Here is a 26,385-nt window from a genome sequence, read left to right as displayed (position 1 = left end):
GCACCTGCTGGCGGTACGTTTTTGTAGTTTGAATTATGCATGTGCGACAGTTCGAACTTTGCCTGTGAGGCTTCTGGTATTTCCTAGTGAGGCAGTAACATTAACAGTCGATTTATGCCTGTGGGGCTGTACAGATGCAGTTTCATCTTTGTCTGTGGGGCAGTAAGTTTGTTCTATCGATATTTGCCTGTTTCCTATCTGCTTGTGGGGCAGCAACTTCACATGCCTGATACAATCTCACTCCCTCCTGGTCAGGAACTTTGTCTACCTTATTTTTTTCTCTTCCGGATTGTTTCTTTATTGTGGGATATCTATTTGTTTCCGTTTCCCTTCTCTTAGGTTAAGGAAGAGAGCGAATAAGAGTGCTAATTAATGGAGAGGAAAGAGGAAACTTAAGTCAGATGGCAATTCCTGTATTTGCAATCTAAAATATCCCAATCGTTGGTTAATATAGACTGGGATGGAAACGAGAGTTGAATGTGTATTGGAAACATGTTTTTTTGACGGATGTTTTGCCTCTGATTGGGGCGTTAAGGTCAAGGGTTCCTGATGAGTTCATTACCGGTGGCCTACATAAAGAAAAATCCACATGCCTGGGAATTGTTTCTTAAGCCCCCGATGGCAGATCCTCGGCTGGGTCTGTCATAACGTAGATATTTTCCTGTTCTATCGACCGTTCTCCGGCTCGGAGTTGTTGTCTTATGGGAATAGTGCTTGGTTCGGATATCTTTTCCGCCCTGTAACAACGATAGGGAAAGTTTCTCGTCAATGCATGACCTCACAGGCTGCCCAAAACAGGCTAAATGTGTACTCCGTAGCCTTACGCCAACGGCTAGCAAGTGAACACTTCACGCCTCATGGTTCCGCATAGGGGTGGCAATCTCAATGGCTTCTATGGGTCTACATCTCCATGAATTTTATGGATCTTGTTGGCCGGAAAGAAGCGACGTAGCCTTGGCCTACATCACGTTGAAAGAAGTGGTAGACTTGGCAGGTGCGGCTGCCAAGTTGGCAGATCTTTGTTTTGATACTGGTAAGGGCTACAAACGCTTTGATACTTTAAAGGGTTTCTATCAGACCTTCTGGGCTGAATGTCTTAAAAGCAAGAAAAAAAAAACAGAGTGTATTATGTAACTTAAAAGTCTCGAATCGTGAGGAGTGTTAAGTTGGTAATAGTAAAGAAATAAATGTAACGTAGTGTAAGGGAGTTCTTTGACGGGGTTACCTCACTAGCAGGAGTATACCAGGACTATGACAAAACTTGGATACTTTCCTTCTTTTATTAATGTCCGTCACCAACTACTACAGCTCAACAACTAATAGCGACCTGTGCCAAATACTGGCAACTTATATTAGTAAAACGTAGGTGCGTTCAGGCTTGCTGACCATGAGAGTTTACGAACGCCCTTCTTAGTGACTTATGCGAACTTCCTGTTGATCACAAAAGTGGGTAAAAACAAGCTCATAAGATTGAACCTTCAAGCACTAGGAAACCAATAAACTGGCTTGACAACTAAACCCACAAGGCTCTAAGTTAAACCCAAACAGGAACTCCGATGTAGATAACAATCAAGGTCAGCTATGGTCCCAAAACGAACCCACAAAGACTGGTAATCAAGCTTAATTAAACCTCAAGATCAGATAAAAGACAGTTATGTCGATTATGTCGACAAACCCATTAAAAAGGTAATGACATCAAACAAAACCTGATAACACAAATACGGATTAACCTTGATCTTAAAACCTAAACATAACGAAACCCTAAGCACGAGCGAAAACTCGGGAACAAAGAAACTATCGTTAAATATCTTAATGATAATGACTTTTAAAACAAACGCAAAATTACTTCACAACAACTTTTTCCATTGGATTTGGAGGATTGGGATAAGGAAAGGGGAGAGAGGTCGGTTCCCGAGAGCGCTGTCGCGTTGATTGGGTCCTCATACGGTGATGTACAGTTTAGTGCCTTGGGGAAGATCAGATTGATTCCCCATAGGGATAAATATTATACTATTCACTTCATTACAAGGCTGTCATTCTAATCTTCCTTAATACAAGCTAACTCAATCCTCCTTCGACTCGAGTACAAGCGGTACTTCCTATGCAGGAACATCGCCACCTCAACACTGTCGCCCACTGGTCTGCAAGGATATTTTTTTCTACCTTGCGTCCAAGCAGTTTCCCTTTCAAGTAACCTTTTAGCAAACGCGTTATTGTCCAACCTCTTTCCTTGTCGAATAGCGTCAACAATTTCTTCAATGAAAAGTTCCCATCGCGGCTTGTAGTAATCGTTTACCAAGCCACTCCACATCTTGTTGGCGTAGTCGTCAAACTCCCCTGTAGGTCCCCAAAGAGTAATCTGAATGCGCGCATTATACTCGTAAAGCTTAACCTCTTCTGGCGTTGTTCCCATGGCTTTCGCGGAGTTTAGCCAGCATCCCAAAAGAAATTTATGATTGGTTTGAAGTATTTTGTCCAGGTCATCAAACATGTTAAGTAGTTTGATACCGATTTGAGCAACTTGAGGAGCCGACTTGGCGTTGTAGGCTCGTATGAGGTCATGGTAGAGTGGAATCACCAGAAGGTGTAACGCCTGTCTGCTGATGTCAACAAGATCATATCTAAAAAGAAGTTTCAAAGCTCATCAACAATGAAGGAAGTACAAAGGAAAAAATTAGAGTGTTTATAAAAAGTATGATGCAGACACCGCTGAATTTCGGCTCAGAATTTTTTTGGCCAAAACAAGCACTTCTAATGGTTGAGACGGATTACACTTTCTTACTTTCGTAAATTCTGCGACAATAGGGAAACAGTCCGTGAATTGCGTTATCTTGATTCGTTCACGGCTTTTCATTAAAACTCGGTAATGAATACTTATCCCTTTGGCTCTTGAAGGCCCTGTTCTTAATAGCATTGTTTATTTGGTCATCGACCAACAATTCAGTTTCACTCATGTAACCCCATGGAGGGGAGGGGGTGGGTTCACTCTCCTATTGGCCAAGGCGTATATGGGCCGCTGAACAAGGTATGGTTTTCAAGGTCCTAATTTAACAGAGTATACAATTTCACTCTTTTTGGAAAGCCGAAAGTGTGAAAGTTGGCAATGTGTGGTCTACATGGGTAGTACCGACAATGTATTTTCAAAAAAATCTAACTCTATTATGTTTAAAATACACTTAATCAAAGGGCTCTTCTTCTCATTTTATACACTCATACGTTAAATTACCTAAATGTTTCCGAGAGGGAAAAGTCCTTATCCACCGCGACCAATGCGTCCCATGCTTTAAACACATCTTCCGGGTCGTACCATATATGTGGAGCAATCCTAAAGGTTGGTTGTCTGACGAAAACCGACTGGTGCTTGAAGCCAATACAGTAATATGTGCAGTTATAGACCGAGTGGATAAGTAGCTTCCACGCCTTCACTATGTTATCCTTTGTGCTGCCATATCTTCGAAGTGCATAGTATTTTATCCACTCCTCTAACTCCAAAGGATTAAAGGCGTTTATCCTGTAACCCATTTCGTTCATCAGCTCATACATCATGTCGTTTTGGTCTATTCCTTCTGGAGTTAAGCCAGTGCCTATCATTGTACTATTAGGGCTGTTGAATGCTTTAACTGGCCCTGAAAACCAAAGCACATAATGGGGAGTCTGACTAATGGGGAAGAATACATGAAAACGAAAATGAAATGAAAATGAACTCAACAAAGAAGAAAAGGACAATGAAACAATAATGCGAGATATAAATGCAACCCCTCTTATTTTGAGAATTTTTGGAGAGCTCTGAGAGTAATGCAAAATATACAAGATAATATGAGACTTAATTCATATGATGTCATATGTCGTGGAAATTACGCCCACCATAATTGTCTCTCTTCTGTATAGCATATTACTTGATGTATTTCAACAGTTTTATACCATTGTACCTGTTATGACACTTTGTATGGTTCCAAACAGCCCCAATTGTCCACCAAAATTTTGCAACATACACCAGATGAATGGTTGTCCATAGAATGACTCAGTACGCGACCAGAAAGGTTCGATATCGGCCATCAGATCTAGGACAATCATGCGTCCCCGAGGAACTCCTAAAAAGAGAATCATTGTTCGTTTACAAAATAGCTCTCACAATGTTGGATTCTAATTGATTTGATGATGATGATGATGATGATGGAGATGATGATAGTGGTGGTGGTGGTGGTGGTGGTGGCGTCGATGATGATGATGGTGTTGATGATTATGATCATCATCATCATCGTCGTCGTCATCGTCATCATCATTACCACCATCAGTACATTCGTGGCTGTTGCTAGATATATAGGCGACATAGTAACAAAACCTAGAATAAATTAAAGTAGTTACCATTGTCCGTCGTAGTCATCATGATCATCATCATCAACGAAATCATGGACTTCATTTTACGAGGACAGCATATGCATGTAACATGCCTTTAAGCCGATAATCTGAAGTCTTCGTCGAATCCCTGGTCAAATTTGTTTTGAAGATATTTTTTCTTGTGAGACATGGCAGAGAGCCAACAACAAACTCAATTGAAATAAAGAGGTAGGGCTATCACAGTGTGAGAACCAAGCGACTGAGTACTGATTCGTTAACACTAACGGACTTCGCCGTTCCTGCTTCATTTTAAGTTTTGTAATCAGTTCATATGGTTTTCAATGGTGAAGTGGTTCACTCATCGAAACCTCTTAAGCTAATTATTGAAGAGACCCATCTATATATACAACACCGTGCCGTTACCTGAGCATGCGAGCATTCGCGAGAGCACGAGAGTCGAAAGTCACGCGCGTGTGAAAGCCACAAAAGACTGGAGCCTTCGCTTGTAGCTTTTCAAGTTGAGAGCTCACTCGCAGGTTTATATATTTTTACAGAATTATACGTTCTTCCTTAATCTGTCTTTAATGACTACTTACAAACCTTGTAAGAGTGCTTTCACTTGAGGTGGCTTCCAAAAGTTGGTGTCCCGAAAAAGCCATCCTTGCATAAGCCAAACGGCATTAGGATCTCCAGCCACCATGGCCCGGTATACAGCACTACTGAGCCCGGATAGATAGCTTTGTTTTTTGGATGTGGGCCTCATCTCATTGAAAGCGTCAGCGTTGTATATGTTGTTGGTACCAAATTCGGATATCTGTTCTTTGATAAAGAGGGACCCTATGGTCTGTTGCAAATGAAATATAAAACAGATTACCAGTAACTACCGAGCAGCCTTAAACGAACCACCCATTTTACAGAGACCCAACTCAAAGACTGTCAAAACACCGATCGGCTATAATGTAAAGGTTGGGTGCCAGAATTAGATACGATCAGTGGCTCCGGGCTCGATTCCCGAGTCTTCACACTAAAATGAGGAGAACGTGCAGGTCAATTTATGTTTCTGCAAGAGAAACTACCCACCTACCCCTCCCCTAAGCCAACATTTTTCCCTAAGTGAGAAGTAAGTATTGATGTTAGCTTAGGGAAGGGTTAGGTGGGCAGTTTCCCCGAAGCCTAAATTGATCTGAACGTGCTGCCTTTGCTTTGAAACTTCTCGGATAAGGACTAAAAGCGGTAGGCCTCGTCAAACAGCTCTACGAGACTAGTGTCATGCTCATAAGACGCATTCCTTTAAACGGTGCTTCAGAATTTTTTATTTAGATTTGTAGTTTAAAGTGTGTAAAAAAATATACAAGTGACTTGCCTTAAATAAGGGATCATTGGGGTGAAGATGATAACCACAGCAGAAAGTGTTGTTAAATCGACCCCATCGGCTCACTCTGGACAATTTTGCCTGTGGATACACTCTTTTCAGACCATCCGGCACAAAACCAGCAAATCCAGGGAGAACGGGAGCCATGCCAAGATTCCTCATCGCTGTAAGAATTTTGTGTTGTAGATCAAGTTGATTCTTACGCCACGATGGCGGAAGAGGACCTCCCCACCCACGTATGTTCCCCATTCTTGCCCTGGAAGAAGAGACTTGATTACGTTACTGTGGAAGGAAATCTTAGCGGTTACAAATTGAAGAGGTTTGTAAAGTGTGGTAAGAGGTCTCAGCAAAGTGAATCGTGATAGGTAATGTAAGAATCCGCCGGTCATTGTTAAGTTATTTTTGCCTTTTTTTTCGGAACCTTTCCAGAAGAATATTGGGCTACCGACAGTCAGCTATTGTAGTAAGTATTTGCTTAGAACTCCGGCATACAGCTGAAGGTATAACTTCCTTAAATCCAAATACAAACTTAATAATGAATTTGCAGTTGCTATCCCAAACCCTCTGTGCTTTTTCGCATCACTTTTTAATGCACGACTTCACTACTGAAACACTGAAACACTGAGGCATGGCTATTCAATTCCTTAGAGCGCTATTAAAGTTAGACCAAGGAAATTAATATGAAGTAAAAGTATAAGTTTTCTGCATGCTGAAAAGAGATTTTTTTACAACCAGACTGCTAAGCATTAAGCATAATGATTACTGGTCCTTCAAAAGTAACACAGGTTACCATGCCAAGAATGCTGGGCCTGCAAAGAAAGTATCCAGTTCTTGCTGTGTGAGTCCAATTTTGTGATACACCCTCTGCCATATTGCTTCCTGTCCAGTGAAGGCAAGTGGCAGATTGATGCCATTCAGTGCCATCCAATCAATTTCTCGCTGCCAGCGAGTCCAGTTCCACCAGACAGATGAATAACTAAAGGTGCACACGTTCTGATAGTAGCGAAATCTGAAAGAGAAACACAGAGACAATGGAAAGTTTCGCGAAGGGGAGCAATAACAGGCGGGTGTACTGTATTTGCATGTCACATTGTGTCCTCCCCCCCCCGCCCCCCAAGCTCATATCTATTTTTACCTCTATGAAGGTAGTAAAGGGCTCGGAATGAACATCGATTTGTTTGTAGTGAGCCCGCTGGGTATTTCACCTGGAAAATTCGGATAGGGGTGCACAGCATACTTCATGAAAACCCTGCCTGTTTCAGACCAATTGTTGGTTTTCTCATGACGCCACTAAAATTCAAACTACAAAACTATCTATCCTGCCGAGATTTTACTTTCATGATGTATTAGAGCAGCTGAAAACTAATTTTCATACAAATTTTCGCTGCAAAAGGGTTCTTGGTTTTGTGATAGAGTACGCTTGAATTTCTAAGCTTTTGCGTGACGCGGCATTTATATGACGGCCAAAGGAGCTGTCATGTAGGTTAAAAAAATAACTTATTTCAGGGAATTTTCCTATCTTAACAGTTCATGTATTAGAAAAAGTATTACTTTAATGTTTATGAGTTCTTTGAAGAATAAATTCACGTTTGTAGCAAAACTCGGTAACAGATGTTTCTGTTGGTTTCCGTCCGCCATGTTGGAGCTTATCCTGATGAGCACCAGGATGGCGTCTCCATACAAATCTCTATAAATTTGGGTAAAACGTTTCTTCGAATATCTCGTATGCGAAATGTTCCTCTGACCTGAATTTTGGCGAGGGTCTTTGCACATTTTCCTACTTTCATTTCCCAGATTCTGGACTTTATCTTTCGAAAGGTTTCTGTATGCTAATACTTAAATCCTATACGGAAAACGTGACGTGTCAAACCATGCAAATCAGTCATCAAACTAGAAAACCTCTGGCACACAGGGCGTGAGCCTGACAACTGATGAACTGCGGTGTACATTAGAGTACCTGTAAGGTAGGGTTATCCTTGTCAAGTCTTTCACAGTAGGAAAGGGTTTGGGTATCTTTAACTGGTCTCCACTCCACGAAATGTGCGCGTGACAATAATTCTTCAAGAAATGTTGTAGACCTAGCGAGCACGCTACACCACTTGTTCCCTTTATCTGTAGCTTGGATTCTTCAGTGGTTTTGTACTCAAATTCGTCCAAATATGGCGGTCCAAAGGAAGGCTGGACGACGATATCGAACTTCGAAGCATGTTCGGGTAGAAGTCGAGTTATAAGATCTCTAACTGCTTTAGTTTGTACGTCCGAAGATGCGTGACTTCTGATGTGATGAAACTCGTTGAACATCTTGTGATCGAGCTTTATCGCAATAGAAAAACCATTTAGTAAAAGAAAAGTTAAAAGATGGGCAAAAGCGCTTGTTGACTGCATAGTGGAGGCAACTCTGGAACTGTCACTGATGGGCAACACGTATTCAAAAGTCATAAACTCGATGACCAATACGTATTAACTTCCTTGTTTTAGAGATGCTTTCACTTCAAGTCAGTATTATAATTGAGCAAGGCGATGCGTGACATGTAACCGGAGGCCTTCACGATCACGGGCTCCTGGCTTGTAAAACGTGAATCACTCCCGCAAATGATCCCCAGGCCCCAAAGGATCCCTCAAATGAGCCACAAATGATCCTCGAACCAAATGAACCCCATTGGTGAGCGCAAATGATCCAGAGAGGAAAATTGGAATGGCCTGAACTCAAGTTACTTGAGTATATCAAGTTTAATCAAAACAAAAAGTATTAAACTGAATAAATTTTACCTCTCAAATAAATGCATAAAAGGACTTCCCTGAACTAAAAAATCACATTAAAAGCAATGCAGTGTCTTGCTTAATTACTGGTTAACATCAATCTAACCTGAACAGAACTTTAACATACTATACAAGCAATTTCCCAAATCGATCTATCGGATACTGTCCGCGACCCTAAATGTCAACTTGAGAAAATATTTACTTTTGCAACCACGATAGTCTCTGAAAACAGAAACTTATCGGACCAATCAAAGAGAATAATTTACTCACTTGCGAACCCCCTTCAATAGGAATATTCTTTATTAACAAGCACCATAATATCCGCTTGTTGGTTCTTTCGTTTGTTATTTTCTGATTTTCTTGGTCACTCTCTCCAGCGGCAAAGGCACAAGGAATGAATACACAGGCTAGCGTCGACAACGTCCACATGACAAGTCGCAACATTTTCATGAGCTGTACGTAGCTCTGTATATTTCGAAACGTTAACTGAAACCCGGCACAGAGCGATAATCAGAAGTCGTAACGTATTTCCGTACTTCCGGCATTTTGACTTCTGTCTATATAGGGTCCCGTATAGATCCGTGATAGTCTCTGAAGTGTACTTTAAAACTTCAGAAAAGAAATAAAATTAAATTTTCTTAAAATAAACCATTCATTTGTCCACCAGGCTGCTGCTATGTACAAGGTGTCAGGGGCGTAGCCAGCATTTTTCAAAGGGGGGGTTACAGAGGCTACTCACCAGATTGTCATGTCGACCTCCACGCTCATATTAACTTAAGACAAGAGCCGTTGAAAAAGTGGGCTTTTCAATAACGGCTTTTACGGCCAAGATATTGTCATGGCGTTTTCGCCACCTAATTATTGTAGGTTGTTTGCTCAAAAGAAGGCCTAGCAGGGGGGGGGGGGGGTCACGGGCACCCCAGGACCCCCCTAGCTACGCCCCTGGGTGTCTGGCTTTCTATTTCCAGACAATTCAGCTCCTCTAAAAGGACAAGTTTCTTGCTTGACGTCCTTTCTGTCTTCAATTTTCACAGCGACGAAACTTTAATTGCCAAAAGAAGTAGTGCGAGTATTTATCTTTTTTTATTTATTTTATTGTCTTACGTGTTGTTCAAGTACTCAGCACCGTTCTTCATCAATGGCTAAAATCCACTCCATTCCTCAACTTTTCATGGGATCATTTGCGGTCGAAATTAGGGATCATCTGCGGTCGAGGGTCATTTGCGGTCCATTTTGGGGATTACTTGCGGTCTGGGGATCATTTGCGGTACCGTACACGAATCGAGACACTTTGTCTCTGTAAAATTCTGATCTTTTTACTTAAACTGAAGAAAAATTCTTGGCCATTTTAACATGATTAAAAAGTTATACCTTGAAAACAACTATGACTGGAAGGTTTTTTGATCGCTCTGCCTGCTGTAAGTCAGGCAACGTCACGGGGCAACTGGCAACAGACAAAAAAGGGCACAGACCTTATAATGCTTCATTTAATCGTTCAGATCGTTAACTCAGTCTTCATCACTTTATTTACGAGGCTGGTTTCCCTATCATCGTTAATAGATAAAAAATTATACTACTACTAATAATAATAATAATAATAATAACGACACAACTGTTTGACGTCAATTGCAACGATAGCTGCAACTGAACGACGGATCGCTGAGACTGTAGGTAGACTTCAGCGACTTTCTTGAGGTTGGTTTCCGGGATCAAGCTCAAGTTCAAGTTTATTGTTTTGCCATATTTGAAAACAAATAAAATACCTTAAATATTAAAGTTCTTTGCAGCCGTCGTCCTAATCTTCCTTAATACAAACCACCTCAATCCTTCTCCGACGTGAATATAAGCGGTACTTGCTATGCAGGAACCTCGCCACCTCAACACTGTCTTCCACTGGTCGGCAAGGATATTCTTCTCTACCTTGCGTCCAAGCAGTCTCTCGTTCAAGTAACCTTTTAGCGAACTCATTATTATCCAACTTCACCTTCTGGCGAACAGCAAGAACAAGCTCTTCGATGAAAAGCTTCCATCGTTGTTTGTAATAGCCTTTTACCAAGCCACTCCACATCTTGTTGGCGTAGTCATTAATCCTCCCTGTTTGTCCCCAAAGACTGATCTGAAGGCGCGCATTATACTCGTAAAGCTTGACCTCCTCTGGCGTTGTGCCCACGGCTTTGGCGGAGTCGAGCCAGCATCCCAAAAGAAATTTCTTATTGGTTTGAAGTATTTTGTCCAGGTCATCGAACATGTCAAGTAGTTTGATACCGATTTGAGCAACTTGAAGAGCCGACTTGGCGTTGTAGGCTCGTACAAGGTCATGGTAGACCGGAATCACTAGAAGGTGTAATGCTTCTCTTGTGATGTCAACAAGGTCATATCTAGAAAAAAATTAATTTAAAAACTCATCAATAGTTCATTATGCAGAAACAAGTAAAAGGGTGCATATTTATCATCTTCTCTGGATCAGATATGGAGCGGCCAATGAATTATAGTAACGTGTTCTCACTTGCGCCCCCGGAAGTGGGTGGGGGCGCTACGTTGTTTGGCCTATACGGGTATGTGCCGCTGAACAGGGTATGGTTTTCAAGGTCTTGAGTCTTAAGCAGGGTATACAATTTCACTATTAAGCGTCTTGAACAGGGTGTCTTTTTGGACTGGAAGCCTTTCAAAGAGTGTGAAGACTTGCGATGAGCGGTCTACATTTGCAATACCAATATTTTTTTTTCCTGTTTCCAGTATTTTAGTGTGAAAAATTACGTTATTCTGTATGCAAAAGAAAACAAATCAGGGTCAGAAAGCAGAAAGTGGTGTCTCCTGTCTTAAACAGGGTAGCGAAATGAGAAGTTTTTGTCTTAAACAGGGTCGGGGTTTGAAGGCCTCGGCGGCACACCTCTACCCAAACTTCCCTTGAGTGCCCCCCCCCCCCCCCGGAGCTTTGCGTTACATACTTTTAAAGGAGAAACGTTTTGGAGTTTTGATGTTTTAACTGGCCACTAGTGGGTCACGTGACTGGTACCCATAGAAATGACTAGTCCAAAATGTTCCTGGAAGCAAGTATTGTTGCCTGTATTTATTTCAGTAATATGCTTTTAGAGGAAGGAAATTCCAAAAATGTTTGTGCCTATCACGCCTCCACTGAATCTGTTGGCCGCTCAACTTGAAAAAATACCCAGCGTGACAAGCTTGCTGGTTCCCTCTCAGTATTTTAGAAACTGTACGTTATTTTCGACGCAGGGCCTTGCGATAAATTACCTAAATGTTTTCGAGTGGGAAAAATCCTTAGCCACCGCGACCAGTGCGTCCCATGCTTTAAACACATCTTCCGGGTCGTACCATATATGTGTTGCAATCCTGAGAGTTGGTCTCCTGACGAAAACCGACTGGTGATTGTAACCAATACAGTAATATGTGCAGTTATAGACCGAGTGGATAAGCAACTTCCATGCCTTCACTATGTTATCGTTAGCTCCGCCATATCTTCGAAGTGCATAGTATTTTATCCACTCCTCTAACTCCACAGAATTCAGGGCTTTTATCCGATACCCCATTTCGTTCATCAGCTCATACATCATGTCGTTTTGCTCTATCCCTTCTGGTGTTAAGCCAGTGCCAATCATTGTACTATTAGGGCTGTTGAATGCTTCAACCGGCCCTGAAATAATATAACAACAACATAATTATGACGTCATCAAAAACACCCGAGAGATTTCAACGAAGAAATAATATGATTGTTTCTGAAGAACCGTAAAATACAACATGAAAGGTTATTAAAGAACAAAATCGGATGTCAATCTAACACCTCCTATTTTAGGGTAAGATTTTAAGATTTTCTGAGCCATAATGACAATCAACTTTCTGAACTATGAAGGGATATTTACCTAATAAGGTATTTCGAAACGTTTTTAAAATTACCGCCATAATATTAGAGGTAGCCATGCAAATTGGGGCAAAATAGACCCAAATCAGTGACTCGCTGATAAATTCAAATGCATTGTCACTATCTTGGACGATCTCCCATCTTAGATTTCTGCCTTGTTGTGTCCTCAGTGCGTTTTCGTCACCTCCAGAAGTTTAAGACTCCATTAGCACGCTCATTCTTTATCGCGCTCTGGGACGATACGTGAATCAATTAACTTACTTATTGGTGTACTCATTTCAAATCTTTATTTTGGAGTTAACTGCAACGGCCAAATTACATGATAAAGACGGCAAAATTTAAAACCTTACTGATGTCCTTTGGTTTAGATTTTCTTGATCGTCTGGATAAAATTTACCTTCTCCCAAACATATTACAATAGCTGACAGTGTTCCTTGATTATAAAGCACGTTACCTGCTGTGACGCTCTGTATTGTTCCAAACAGACCCAAATTTCCACCAAAGTTTTGCAACATACACCAAATAAACGGTTGACCATAGAACGATTCAGTGCGCGACCAGAAAGGGTAGATAGCTGCCGCTAGATCTAGGACAATCATGCGTCCTCGAGGAACTCCTAAGAAAAGGGTAATATGCACAAATGTTATTCAGAAGCTGTACAGCTTATTGGTTTTCCATTGATTTGATGACGACAATGATGATGATGATGATGTTGATGTTAATGTTGATGATGACAAATGCATAATGCTGAATATAGGTCACAAAGTATCAAAACTCAGAAGAAAATATTATCTCAGTATCTCAGTGACGAAACCAAGATGAGGAAGTAAAAGGACTTATTACCATCATCATAATCCTCCTTAGCTACATACTCCACCTTGTAAGAATGCCTTGACCTGTGGTGGCTTCCAAAATTCGATGCGCCTAAAAAGCCATCCTTGCATAAGCCACACAGCATTAGGATCACCGGCTACCATTCCTTGGTATATACCATTGCTGAACCCAGAAAGATAGCTGGCTTCATTGGGGGTGGAAGTCATCTCATTAAAAGTGTCAGCGTTGTATATGTTATTGGTGCCAAATTCGGATATTTGTTCCTTGATAAAGAGGGACCCTATGGTCTGTTGCCAAAGAAATAAGATAAGATTTAAATAAGCTGAGAGGTGAGGGAAAGGCACTTCTTTATTTGACCTATACAAAGACGTGCTGCAGGCCAGGGTATGGCGTTTAGCGTCTCCATCCCATACAGCCTTTTCTCCTTCTGTCCTTTGTTTCCCGCTTTTTTTTCCCTCTCTCCCCTATGAAAGAGGCACTATTTAGATTGGTAGGATGACGGGAAACGGAGGAGAAAAGGCGGCAATCCAAGATAGATCTAGACTGTGAAACAGTAGGATTATCCTCAACATGAATTTTTTACTGGTAAGGCACGAATCGCTGAAAAGCTTACCAGTACCTTAAATAAGGGATCAGTGGAGTGAAGGTGATAAGTACAGCAGTAAGTGTTGTTAAATCCAACCCAGCGGCTAACTCTGGACAATTTTGCCTGTGGATACACTCTTTTTAGACCATCCGGCACAAAACCAGCAAATCCAGGGAGAACGGGAGCCATGCCAAGATTCCTCATCGCTGTAAGAATCTTGCGTTGTAGATCAAGCTGGATCTTATACCACGATGGCGGAAGAGGACCTCCCCACCCACGTATGTTCCCCATTCTTGCCCTAAACAAAAAGAGCTCATTAGCTAACTGCACCAAAAAAAAAAAAAGTCTCAATTTAAGTGGCTGTGTCATGACTGTCTAGTGCATTTTGTTTTGTATTGCCAAGAGTCGCTGCTGTCCGCCCATCACAGCGTAATAATGAACAAATGCCTCACTATTTACTATCACAGAGATAAACTTGAAAAACTGTCTGTTTAATACAGGATTCGTTTTCAAAAAACCCAATTGCAATCCATTTAGTCAGTTTTACAGGTTGTTTTATATATTTCGAAAGCATTTATTCAGGTGCATTCAGAGGCGTACGTACAATTTTTGCCAGGGGGCGCGGTGAACCATTTGCCCAAAAAACTCTCCCGAGATGCCCAAATTTTTACGAAACCGTCGAAAAGAAACTTATATGAGCTTAAAATTAAAGCACATAAAAGAAATAGCTGCCTCTGCCATTACGACGGCCGAAGATAATAATGATACGATCGCGATCCATGTCTTTGTTGACTACAGAGTTGGCATATGCCTTCTCAATATGTTAATAAGTGCGATGTTTCTGACACGTTGTTGCCCCATAGTGCTGCGGAGGTAAGTTTTCCATCTGCGCAACGCAATGGGACACTTCGGAAGGTCCCCTGGTGCAAAAGGTGAGGAGAGTTGGCTGTTTTCGGAGGCTACTCTTACAGGTGCCATTTGAACAGCCACTTTTCGGCTAGTGACACTATTAATAAGAAGTAAAACAAAAGTAAAAGACCTTCAACCGTTTTGTCATCATCAGCATTCTCATTCTCATTCTCATGATGATGATGATGATCATCATCATGACCATGATCATCACCGTCATCATCATCATCATCATCACATCTTATCTCACCATGCCAAGAAGGCTGGACCTCCAAAGAAAGTATCTAGTTCTTGCTGTGTGAGTCCAATTTTGCGGTACACCCTCTGCCATATTGCTTCCTGTCCAGTGAAGGCAAGTGGAAGATTGATACCATTCAGTGCCATCCAATCAATTTCTCGCCGCCAGCGAGTCCAGTTCCACCAGACAGATGAATAACTGAAGGTGCACACGTTCTGGTAGTAACGAAATCTGAAAAAAAGAAAGATATAGCTGCCTGAACCGGCCGTGGGTGGCTACGGCAGCGTGGTTAGTGGCTAGTGGCTAGAAAAAAAAATTAAATTTTGTGGTTGGTGGTGGTGGTGGTGGTGGCGGTGGTGGCGGGGGGTTCTAAAGGCTGTTTTTCTTCTAGTCTCCCACGCAGACGTTCTTAGGGGCTAGACTAAGTCTGCTTGGGAGGCTAGTTTGCCTCTAGCGGTCGGGAGACTTAAGCTCGATGGAATTGTAGTTACACTTATCAGACCTTTATCCATTTTCCTCCGGCTCTTCTTATGATTCCGTCGTTTACAGTCAGTAGTGAAAACCAGATTGTTGGGATCGCAGTCAGAATTACAGAATCATAAACCAATCAAAATGCAATTGTTCCTGTGCATCGAGATTGGTTTGTTCTTTCGTCTCTGTTTCCGACTCCTCGTCAATTTGTTTTTCATTAGGGGCGCCTCCCATTCAACCCAAATCCGAAAATTTCAGTCAAATCAAATGGAAAGGACCTTCCCTTAACAGTAACGTATGCATTTTACATGGCGAAATAAGATAAGCGTGTATTTAAGATGCGGATGAAAATATCCTTCTCAAAAAGGCCTAATAAAGCCTTTGGCTTGACCCAGCACGCTCTTCAAAAATGCTACGGATATTCCACTTCCAGGTGTTGGGATGCAAATGAGGTCCTTTGCCTGCCATCGGCAGTTCGAAGGACCTCGTAGCCGCCAGCCGTTTGAAGGGCGGGAAAGGCATCGATTATTACCTCTTGGACTTGAGCTGCATTACCGTTGCATGGAAATTGTAGCTTTTTCTCGCCAAGGCCGTTTATTGTAAGAGTGATTCTCGTGGAAGGAAGCGCATTTTGCTCGCTGAAAGTCGGACCGACGAACACTCTCGTCCACGTGTTCTTGCGATGGAAATATGGCGAGAATGCTGCTGGCTGCCTTCTTCCTCTCCCTCTGCTGTTTCCACTACCCGGCCGGCTACATGATGCCCCAGACGACGGCCTATAGCCAAAAATTCTCCTATTCTCCTGCGATACTGATAAAATTTTAAGTAACTTTTATCATAACCAAGTAAAATGTCGGCTACTGTCAAGCTTTCATACGTCGTGCAGATATATCAAGCCTTGCATATTTCGCCATGCAAAATGCATGCTTCACTTAATTCGCCATGTAAAATGAGTGCGTTACTTAATATTCGCCATGCAAAATGTATAGGTTATTTTAATTCGCCATGTAAAATGTATGGGTTATTTCAATTCGCCATGTAAAATGTATCACTTTATTTTCACCCCAAAAAGGGCCATATATTTCAACCCAGGCTTCAACTTTTGAATTACAGCTGTCTCATATTTTCCGGGTGAATTCGTATTACTCTAATTAAACTCTACGTAAACAATGTTCCTGATACCGGAATCCGGGTTGACGTTTGGGACCTGACAAATGTGCTATTTGTAGTCCAATAACTGATTTAAGAAAATACCTGTACGGCAGGCTTATCCTTAACACGTCCTTCACAATAGGGAAGGGTTCAGGCATCTTTAACTGGTCTCCACTCCACGAAATTTGCCCCTGACAATGATTCTTCAAGAAATGTTGCAGACCTAGCGAACACGCTACACCGCTTGTTCCCTTTATCTGTAGCTTAGATTCTGCAGTGGTTTTGTACTCAAATTCGTCCATATGTGGCGATTTCAAGGGAAGCTGGACGACGATATCGAACTTCGAAGAATGTTCAGGTAGAAGTCGAGTTATAAGGTCTCTAACTGCTTGAGCTTGTACGTTTGAAGATGCGTTACTTCTGATGTGATCAAATTCGTAGAGCCTCTTGTGATCAAGTTTTAACTCGTGGGAAAAACAAATCAGAAGAGGGAAAGTTAAAAGATGGGCAAAAGTGCCTGTCGATTGCATGGTGGAAAATGAATTCTTTTGAACCGTGCGTGACCCAAGCCGGGAGGACGGGGGGGGGGGTACTCCCTTTAATGGCCTATACAGGGAGGCTTTGCCTGAAATGGGTATCTTTTTTAAGCTTCAGTTATATGAAAGGGTGGGGATTTCACTTGCTGAAGTCTAAGAAAGGGTAAGGAAATCTGTCATTTCGTCGGTAAAAAGGTCCAAAAGGGTAATCTGCTACACAGCCGTTTTTTGTGCCGTCACGCAATGCTCCTTGCAGATGCATTTTATGGCTGTGAAAAAGTTAGCCTGTTCCAGGCGTTCAGATAGTAGACAATTTAACTCGCTCCCGGCACTGTCCGCCGCGCTCTACTATCTGAACTCCTGGAACAGGATATGAAAAAGTCGAGAAAACAATCTGGTTTTGTGACTCATTCATATTTTAGAGACAGCATTTACAGAAGTTAAAGGGGATGCAAAGTTCTGTACTAGGTATGTGAAAGAGGTACCATTTGTCAATAGAAGGTATAAGAAAGGGGTATCCTTTTCTGTCAAAAATGGTTTATAAAGGGTAAGGGGTTAGACATCGGGGCGGAGCTTCCCCGTATAAAACGTTGTTGAGTACCCCCCCCCCCCCCTCCCCCGGACCGAAGCTTATCACTTGTTTTAGCGACGCTTCCGGTCAAAACTGAAACGGCCAAGATTTCCACCAATGATCATTTTTTAGGGTTTGAGATCCGAGAGGAGCTATTGTCACTACATTCTGTGATGCGAAAGAAGTACAAATGATAGTAAATATAATTTATGATAATGACTATTGATAGAAAAAATATCGGCGATTTCTGCAACGAAGCGAAGCAGCGCCGCGCAGGTCTTGAAAGTACATAGTCACTAATTGGATAGGTTTCTGCCACTAGTTCATCATATTGTGGACAGGTGTTCAGACAGTAGTGGAAGTGAATAAGCTAGAACGAGGAGACGGAAGTAAATATTCAGATATGAGGATTGGGACTTGGTGCACCGACTGCTCAGTATGGGAAAGACTTGTTCCAGCTCTGTGCAATTGCCGTTCATACTGTACGAGATAGCTTTTCAACTCGACAGAAAAAGGCTGTCCGTTATGGAGTAGACATGCAGTAAAAACCCGCGACTAAGAACCTACATTTTCCCAAGTTAGCCTAAACAGGATCTTACGTAAATGGTAATTCTGAGCATAAATTTAGTTTATCTAGGTTCTTAATTTCAGAAGAAAAAAAATACATTGTAGCTATGTAAGAGCATTCAGTGGTATTCAGCTTATTTCCATATACAAAATCTGCATACCATTACATTCCTTGCAGTGACAAGGCACTTATGTCTCCAAAGAGGATCCTGTATGTTGACTTATCTTATATTTTCCCAATTGTACAGAATTCTTATATGGATTTTATAAAAATTATGAACCTGTTTCAATGAATTTTAGGCGACACAGGTTCATGTATAGAGGGGGCTTAACTGGCAAATTTTAGCCTAACAGGTTCTTAAATACCAGGTACTTAGTGGCGGGTTTTTACTGTACCCTTAGACCGAGTGCGGGCAGTTTTTCTTCAGGTCGAAAGTCTGAACTAGGGGAGTCGAAGTGATTGGTTGCATAAGTGACAACAGACTATTCCGAAAAATAGGGCAACTCGTGACAGCTTTCTTGATAAGAAAAGACAAAAAAGGTCGTACTAAAGCCTAACTCTGCATTGATATGAGAAAGATTTTCGTGGACCGTTTTGCTTTTTTCTGTATAAGGATCTATAAGTCGGAAAAATTGAAAATGGCTTTTTAAAAAAATGGAAATGGCAAAAATGCTCTACCTGTCGAGTTTTCCCATCGATGAGAGAGCAAGTTCGTTATCAACGATGAGCGTTTCATAGGAAAAGGTTACTGGCGTAAATTTGGCTTTAGCCCCAGCTTACAACTTAAACCTTGAAGTTATGTCATGCATTCTTTAACAAGAGAGAATGATGTGACAGAGAAGGATGCGCCCAGTCTAGCCCTTGGGTCATGTGAATTTCACCAAACGTATTTTTAGACCAAGTCTTGAAATTAATCGGAAGTTGATTTCCCGAGAGGTCCACAAACTTTTAATCAGTTTTGTCAAGAGAGAATTCAACATTCAAAATTACAATATTCTTCATTGTTTGCTTTGAGGCAGTCGTGCGTGGACTTGATGACGTTTTAAACAATCGGTACAAATGTGCTGACGTCACTTAATTACAACCTCTGAAAATAACTTTACCTAAATTTACATATCGCGGCAAGCGCCCGAAGAATGCCTCCCTGTTCCATTTTCCTCTCTTGGTTGAAATAAACATTATCATTTTTTTTTCCAGGAAAGAAAACGTCCCCGTCTCACCACAAAATAAGCAAAGAACAGGCGCGGATCTAGGATAAATACTGAGCGATTTTCTAAACGAGCGCCGAGGGCGCAAGCTTCTAGGGGGGTCCGGGGTCATGCTCCCCCGGGAAATTTTTTCAGATTTTAACTCCCTAATTCCCCTTTCCTGGGTTTCAAGCCTTCAGACAGGATAATTCACCTTGAATGAAGCCTTGCAACTTGGAGAATTTTTTTAATTGATTTAAAATTTAACTATTACGAAAAGTCTGGCCGATTTCCGTAAAACGGTGGAAACGCGGTGTGGATCCGCGCCTGAAGAAAAAAAATAATTAAAAGAGATCATCCAACTGCTGTAAGAGGGAAAAGACGAATCGATGTTCATATAGTTTAGTTTCTGTGAAGGAAAAATTAAGAACACAAGACAATGATAAGTGTCTGCCTCTTTATTCTCAAAATATTATGAATGTTCTTAAATTCTATGGAATCTGTTGTCTGTTTTACAAATATTGAACATTTAGTCTGCGAATACAGCCATCTCTCCTCACCGCTAGGCACGTTTCACCGTTCAGTGTGGAATTTCTGTGGTTGAGGCGCAAACATCTCTCCTGCGAAATGTCTTAAGGGCGAGGAAAAAAAGGGGAGATGGCTGTATTTGCAGGCTATCAAACATTGTCAGGGGCACCCAACTACAATTTCTTCCTAAATACATTAAAAACACTTTTTAGGCTAGGTACTTAATTTACATCTCTAGAAATGCATTCTAAGGAGTGCTACAAAAATTGTACCTGTTCGGTCATCCAGGGGAACTCGAGTCTTTTCGAAATTACAAACAGCAATTTAACGTATTACTAAAGAAAGAATTTTTCTTATTCCTTTAGGTTTCCTTTTTTACGAAAAACAGCCTAACCTTGGCAGTGAAATGTAAAAAATTAACTTACTACATAACCTTCGAAAATTGTACACGAATGGAACAGTCATCTAGAAATTTTTAGCCGTCCTTAAGTAATAGAAAATGCAAGGCAATATTTGCTTCTCCGAAGAGATATTTTAGAGAGAACAGTCGTAATGGGTGCCCCTGCATTGTGCATGAAACAATATCTAGGTGTCACGTTATTTACAAAAAATCAGAACTAGGATGGTGCTTTCTGGTGAAGTGTTTATACCAACAGGGAATCATGGATTTGGGAGTAAATTCTAAAACAAAATTTGAATTAAAAATACAGTTCCTTACAAGAGAATGAGAAAAGAACAAGTTTTGACGCACGGAAAAAAATCTACTCTAAGTTGAACCGTTTTCTCCCAGCACCTTAAGAAAATCCAAATCCAAATCCAACAGAAGTTTCATGAATTTGAATGCTACAATCAGCCTGCTGATAAGGTTTGGGAACACAGACTCAAATGTTAGAACTCCACAACATACCACTGCACTCAACTCTTCGGATAAAATGGTGAAGTACAACAGAAACTTAAAATAAAATAACAATAACACTCACACGTTCTTTCAATAAACAGTCTTACATGTAGTCTCAAGTCTACCATAAAGTTTACAGTTCGGCAAAGAGAAAACTTGTTGGCGATTTTTTTTGTACTTGTTGGCCAAGAAACTTGACAAGCATGTGGCCAAGAGAGCTCTTGAATGGAACCGACAGGGGAGACCCCAACACACTTGCAGATGTACAAGGATGCTATGATTTGAGCCGAGAGGACTTATGTGGTGTGAAGTACACAGTAAACATCACTACTCAAAATAGAGCCAGATGGTGAGCATTAGTGGAGGACCTATGTTCCATCAGAAATAAAAGGGACTGATGATGATGATGGCCAGGAAAGGGTTTTCTTCTAGTTACTACCTATGAGCTGATGGATAATGAGGAATTTTTGGGTGGGGATGTGCTGCTGGGACCTTAGAACCCTTAGCCTATAGCAGACCTAATAGCTGAATTTTGCCATCCTATACTAGCTTAAACTAACTTCTAAACTCCATCCCTATCCAAGAGTCGCTGGTTTCCTGAAACTACTAAAGTCAATGCTTTCTTCGCTATCAAAGTTATTGCAGGCAAAATTTAATCTGTGGGTTTCAATTTTTATTCTCAAGTGTAAATTTCAGGTTCCTCTAGTCTAGACTAAAATCTTCAACCAATTGATCAGTTCCTGGAAAACCATACCCCATTCTAATAAAGATAATAATAATAATAATAATAATAATAATAATAATAATAATAATAATAATAATAATTTTATAAGCAGAGTTTTGTTAAAACAAGCAACCAAGAAGAAAAATGAAAGATTTATAACACAACGTTTCAGACTGTTAATGACTCGATTATCCATTTTCTTGCATTTGTGCGATTGTAATATTATTCACATCTTACTTAATAAGGGAGTGATGAGGCCCGAGATGTCGTGTTATAAATCTTTCATTTTTCTCTCTAAATTAATTCAACCCCCTTAATACAGACACTTTATATGGCCCCCTCAGTGTCCGTATTAACAGGGTCTGTATGACCTTAAAAATCAAAGGGAGTAGTTAAACCTAGTAGGAAGAGGAATCACTAACTTAATCCACACACTCCTTCACTTATAGCCTCAGTCTTACACAAACCTGATTTGAACTGCCTGAGATGGTAATGCATGTCAATAAAAAGTTTTCTCTCTCCTAAATATATCTATCACAAGTTGGTGTAAACTAAGAAATACAGTTGAACCTCCACTAACAGGTATCTCTCCACATCCTCCTCCTCCCTACAATGACCATTTCTTCTGTCTTGGTGAACAAATAATCCATACATTGACCTTTGGTGGCTGTTGTGGAGAGGTTCAACTGTATGATTTTTATAACAACCTCGACTTTGCCCTGTCTTTCTGGCCTTGCATAATATTTGTACAGACAGTCTACAGGGCTGTGCTCTAAGAAAAATTAAAGGGAGCCCAGTGCTCTGATCTTGTGAAATCCAGTGTGCCCAGCATATGATTTCTATGAAAAAGCAAAGATTTTCTAGTCGCCCGAGAACAAAAGTTAGGCGCCATGGGCCACCGGGCTCTGCTAAAGCACAGCCTTTGACTAGTCATTACGGTCACAATTTACTGGCTTTATATATTCTAAGGGCAACGAACACAGCTAGACCACCAATAGCTAACCCAATTGATAAAGCTCCTAGTTCTGATTCATAAAACCGTCTTAAAAGACCAAAGAGTTCATTTTTAGCTGATTCTTCATTCACAGGATTAAGCCTAATGGGCCCATCTTCCCAGGATACATCTGGTGAGTCAAGTCCTGAGCTTCGTGGTGACTGTGGAGTAAAGAACCAATTTGTCCAATTTAGAAATTTATTTACGTTGATTGGAAATACCTCAAAGACTAACTATCCCATGGATTTCGAGTTAGTAGGGTAGAAAAATTGATTAGATTACTTTTTTACATATGTACACCTGTACCCCACTAGAGCAGGTTACCTCAAATGCCTGAAGACTCCACCTCCATGTAAAGAGGCCCTTATATTACCTTTTAAACTGAAGTTTGATGCACACATTCTTTTAGAAATATATGCATATAGAAGTGAAAAAGACAAACACAAACACAAACAAAACAAAACAAAAAAAGGCCAAAAAAACTTAAAACTACTACATGATTTCTTTACTGACCAGTAGTACAGCCTCAGCATTCTTTTCCACCAGTAAGGAGACAGTTTCATCTGCTTTGCGAAATTCATTGACAGCCACATCATGCGTCACATAATCCAGTCTAACATCGTTTAGCTGTGAAAGAGCAAAAAATTTTTTTATAAAAGGCCACATTAGCCCAGCCTGCTTTGTCCACTTACATTCACTGTTTGTGGTGGATGGTCAATCTGTTTAGCATTGTTGAATTGCCCCCTTGTTGCGTCAAGATGGCTGAATAATAGCTAATCTAATAGACGCTGGGGCATTTTTTTTCAATTTTAGGGGTCCAAAAGGGGGCGTTTAATAGATAGGGAGAATTTAATAGAGCGAGACATTTATTCTCGTAACTGTTAGAAGCTCAACAAAACTTATATGCTTTCGGCCAAAATATCAAGACAGCTTAAAAATAGAGGAATATCCAGTCTATCTATCTATCTCTAGGATGTCTAGAGATCCATATCGCTCTTTCAAATCTCAAAATGTCACAATCATCATTCAGTGTTATTGTGTTGTCATCGTTGGCCTTTCCTTACTCTGAACTTGACATTGAACAAGATATAATAATTATGCGACCCCTTGTTAATCAGTCAAAAAACTGAATAAATTGAATGATTTTGCTCCTTTTTGCTAACTCCTAGTATTTTGGAGTAATTGCCATAGGGGGTGTCTATTAGACAGGGCAGCATGCAAAGAAAGTAGTGTCTGATAGTCCAGGGCTAGTGGATTTTGCTTGGGTTAGTAGATTTTGTTCTTAACTTGCCCAATGGGTAAGTAAAGTTTTATTGGGGAATTTAAATTAAATTATTGTAATTGATCCTGCTTGTCAAAAAGATTTTTTGGGACAGTTAAAATGCCCCTTAGGCTAGTACATGCTAGCTACAGCTTGCCTAAATGGCAAGCTGTAAAACTGACTTTCTTTGCACCCTGAGGGGGCATTTATCAGAGCTCGGGGTGTCCAATATAAACCTAAGATTGTACAGGAGGGATTAAACATACAAGAGGCATTTATTTGAGAGTGGGCATCCATTAGATCATTTATGGTACCTATAACTACAACTGATTTAAAAGTATAAAAAAATTGTTGCTTACTGCCAATATCCTGTCACCAGGATCCAGTCTCCCATCTCGGCCTGCTACACTGTCAGCCTTGACTGTGGTTATGAAAATACCTGGGTCTGAGCCAACGTGAGGGTGATCCACTCCACCACGAATGTTAAAACCGAAGCCTGACAATGAAACACAACAAGTTATTGCTTTTTGCCATTTTATGGTTTACTGTTAGTTGATCACACATTCTGCTCCACCGAGCAAACACAATGAAACAAGGTCAACACCTGGGTACTAAACTACAAACCACCATAATCTGTCAACCCAAGTCTTGAGATGGTGCCTTTGTTTACGAGAATGCGGCAAAGGTCTATGGCACCACCTTTCTACTCTTAATGAGTCCCAAACTCCCAAGAGAGTTTGCGACTCGCAAAGATGGCTGAAACTCAGGCTATGTACTTGCCACAAAATTCAAATGGCAGCAAACAGTTAAAAATTAAGAGCCCAACAATTTTCACCACAAAAATGATTTAATGAGTTTTTAATGATTTTGACTGAGGTTTGGAATGAGTCGTGACAATGATATATTAGCTATTCCTAACTTACAAATCATTTTTCATTTCTGTTTACAAATGCATGATTTAAAAGCTTCCGCAATAAATTTTAGTAAAAAATGCTGATTGTTTGGATTGCAAAATATTATTATCTAAGTGGATTAAAAGTGTAGTCATTTTGAGACTCTAAACAAAAAGACTTAATAGTCTATTCACCAATATTATCAAATCGAAACCTTAATTTACGCAGAATATATATCGCTGACAGTCAGATCAGATCATCGCAAGCTGACCTGTTCATTTCAATGCAAAGCTTTTGCCTTCTAATGAGAGATAAGTTCTATAAATAGAACTTCATTCTCTGAAACCGCAAAAACACGCACATGTGTAAAACAAAGCGCTACCCTCGCGAATGAATGGAAAAGAGACTACGATCTGGATAATAGATGGATTTTAGTTCTCTTTGCCAAACTCATCAGAGTTAATTACTAACAGTCAGGGAACGAAAGCTTTAAAACGTGTCCAAGCTCACCTTCGTTGCCTTTCGTCAAATGTACAACCACCAAACGCGAATGTTCTATGCCTCTACTTAATTCATCCCACAGTTTTTTACGCTCATTATCACCCGTGTGGCCCTGTGTCAGTATAAACAAACAGCAGTGAATTCTCGAGCAGGGTTTCTATGGATATGAAGAAAGCTTTTGGGCTACTTACATCCATCGCTTGCGTGTATTTCACGAGCACCGACACACCATTCAAGGCGTCTCGAGGCACTGGATCGAAATTACAGCATTCCGATCCAAGCCTCCCGCGCAAGCACGATGTCACGCACACAATGTCACTCAATAATACGGACGTTTTGGGTGGGCGATCGTTAAGTACTAGTTTTAGGCTATCCAGAAGCCTGGAGGAGATGGCAGTGTGTTTGTCGTCTTGCTTAGGGGAAGAGAGTGCAAATTGCACATTAATTTTTAGTCTCGCTTAGATGGGACAGAAAGGCAATATTTTTACCCTCAGGAGGGGTATGGCAGCGCCGTAGCTAGTATGAGGCCAACCGAGGCACTCGCCTCGGTAAAATTTTGACGAATTTCGCCGATCATTTTTATTTTACATAAGCGATCATCGGATATTTTTAACGCATCATGATATTACAAAGAATTCAGTAATTCAGTCAATATACTATGAAAAAATTACCATATCATCGATCTCAAGGGGCTACGTACGTTAACTCAAATTTTTTTTGAACAAATACTGATCAAAACCATTGGCGAGGTTAACGGTCACCCAGATTATGTAGCTTGTTTCTGATTATTGCTTTTTAAATTCCACTTAAATTAACTCGAAAAAAAGTTACCGAAAGGCCCAGAAAATGCTGCAAATCGCATTTCCGAGAGACTAAAGTTCAAAATTTCTTGGGGGGGGGGGGGGGGCATGCCCCCGAACCCCCCTAGCAACTCCCGCCTGCCTCGGTTGGCCGTTTGGTCTGGCTACGGCACTGTATGGGTAATCAGCTCCTGTACCCTTAAGGTTTTGAGTATAATATCTATGTAAAACAAACCAAACGCACTTATTCCTTGACATGTCAAAGACAGCATTCAATGTCAACATCTTGCTATTATGGAGTTTTTTTATGACTCTGTTAGAGCTAAAATAAAGCCTGAACCCCACCCAAATCGGTGTCTAATCTAATTTTCTCATTCCTTACTCCAT

At 40.8% G+C, this 26,385-nt stretch overlaps 3 protein-coding genes across 3 annotated transcripts; all 3 read right to left on the bottom strand.

Annotated features, from left to right (window-relative positions):
* Nucleotides 1–1,261: 1,261 nt before the first annotated feature.
* LOC140942949 (alpha-N-acetylglucosaminidase-like) lies at nucleotides 1,262–8,209 on the bottom strand. Its single transcript, XM_073391971.1, has 7 exons — nucleotides 7,668–8,209; nucleotides 6,501–6,719; nucleotides 5,702–5,966; nucleotides 4,939–5,182; nucleotides 3,930–4,091; nucleotides 3,227–3,626; nucleotides 1,262–2,621 (listed from the first exon to the last, which is right to left on the bottom strand). Exons 1-7 carry the CDS (start codon nucleotides 8,147–8,149, stop codon nucleotides 2,039–2,041), a joined length of 2,355 nt encoding a protein of 784 aa, XP_073248072.1. The 5' UTR covers nucleotides 8,150–8,209; the 3' UTR covers nucleotides 1,262–2,038.
* A 1,727-nt stretch (nucleotides 8,210–9,936) lies between these two features.
* LOC140944562 (alpha-N-acetylglucosaminidase-like) lies at nucleotides 9,937–17,067 on the bottom strand. Its single transcript, XM_073393686.1, has 7 exons — nucleotides 16,640–17,067; nucleotides 14,927–15,145; nucleotides 13,801–14,065; nucleotides 13,225–13,468; nucleotides 12,802–12,963; nucleotides 11,723–12,122; nucleotides 9,937–10,848 (listed from the first exon to the last, which is right to left on the bottom strand). The coding sequence occupies exons 1-7, from the start codon at nucleotides 17,065–17,067 to the stop codon at nucleotides 10,266–10,268; spliced, it is 2,301 nt and encodes a 766-aa protein (XP_073249787.1). The 3' UTR covers nucleotides 9,937–10,265.
* Nucleotides 17,068–19,838: 2,771 nt separating this feature from the next.
* On the bottom strand, nucleotides 19,839–25,457 carry LOC140943156 (disks large homolog 4-like). The gene is made up of 5 exons (XM_073392215.1): nucleotides 25,390–25,457; nucleotides 25,208–25,310; nucleotides 24,164–24,300; nucleotides 23,057–23,170; nucleotides 19,839–22,704 (listed from the first exon to the last, which is right to left on the bottom strand). Exons 1-5 carry the CDS (start codon nucleotides 25,393–25,395, stop codon nucleotides 22,489–22,491), a joined length of 576 nt encoding a protein of 191 aa, XP_073248316.1. The 5' UTR covers nucleotides 25,396–25,457; the 3' UTR covers nucleotides 19,839–22,488.
* Between the last annotated feature and the right edge of the window lie 928 nt (nucleotides 25,458–26,385).

Source organism: Porites lutea, chromosome 7, assembly GCF_958299795.1.
Source record: "Porites lutea chromosome 7, jaPorLute2.1, whole genome shotgun sequence".
Lineage (NCBI taxonomy): Eukaryota > Metazoa > Cnidaria > Anthozoa > Scleractinia > Poritidae > Porites > Porites lutea.
Note: the sequence above shows the minus strand (reverse complement) of the source record. Positions and strands in the feature narration are given on the sequence as shown.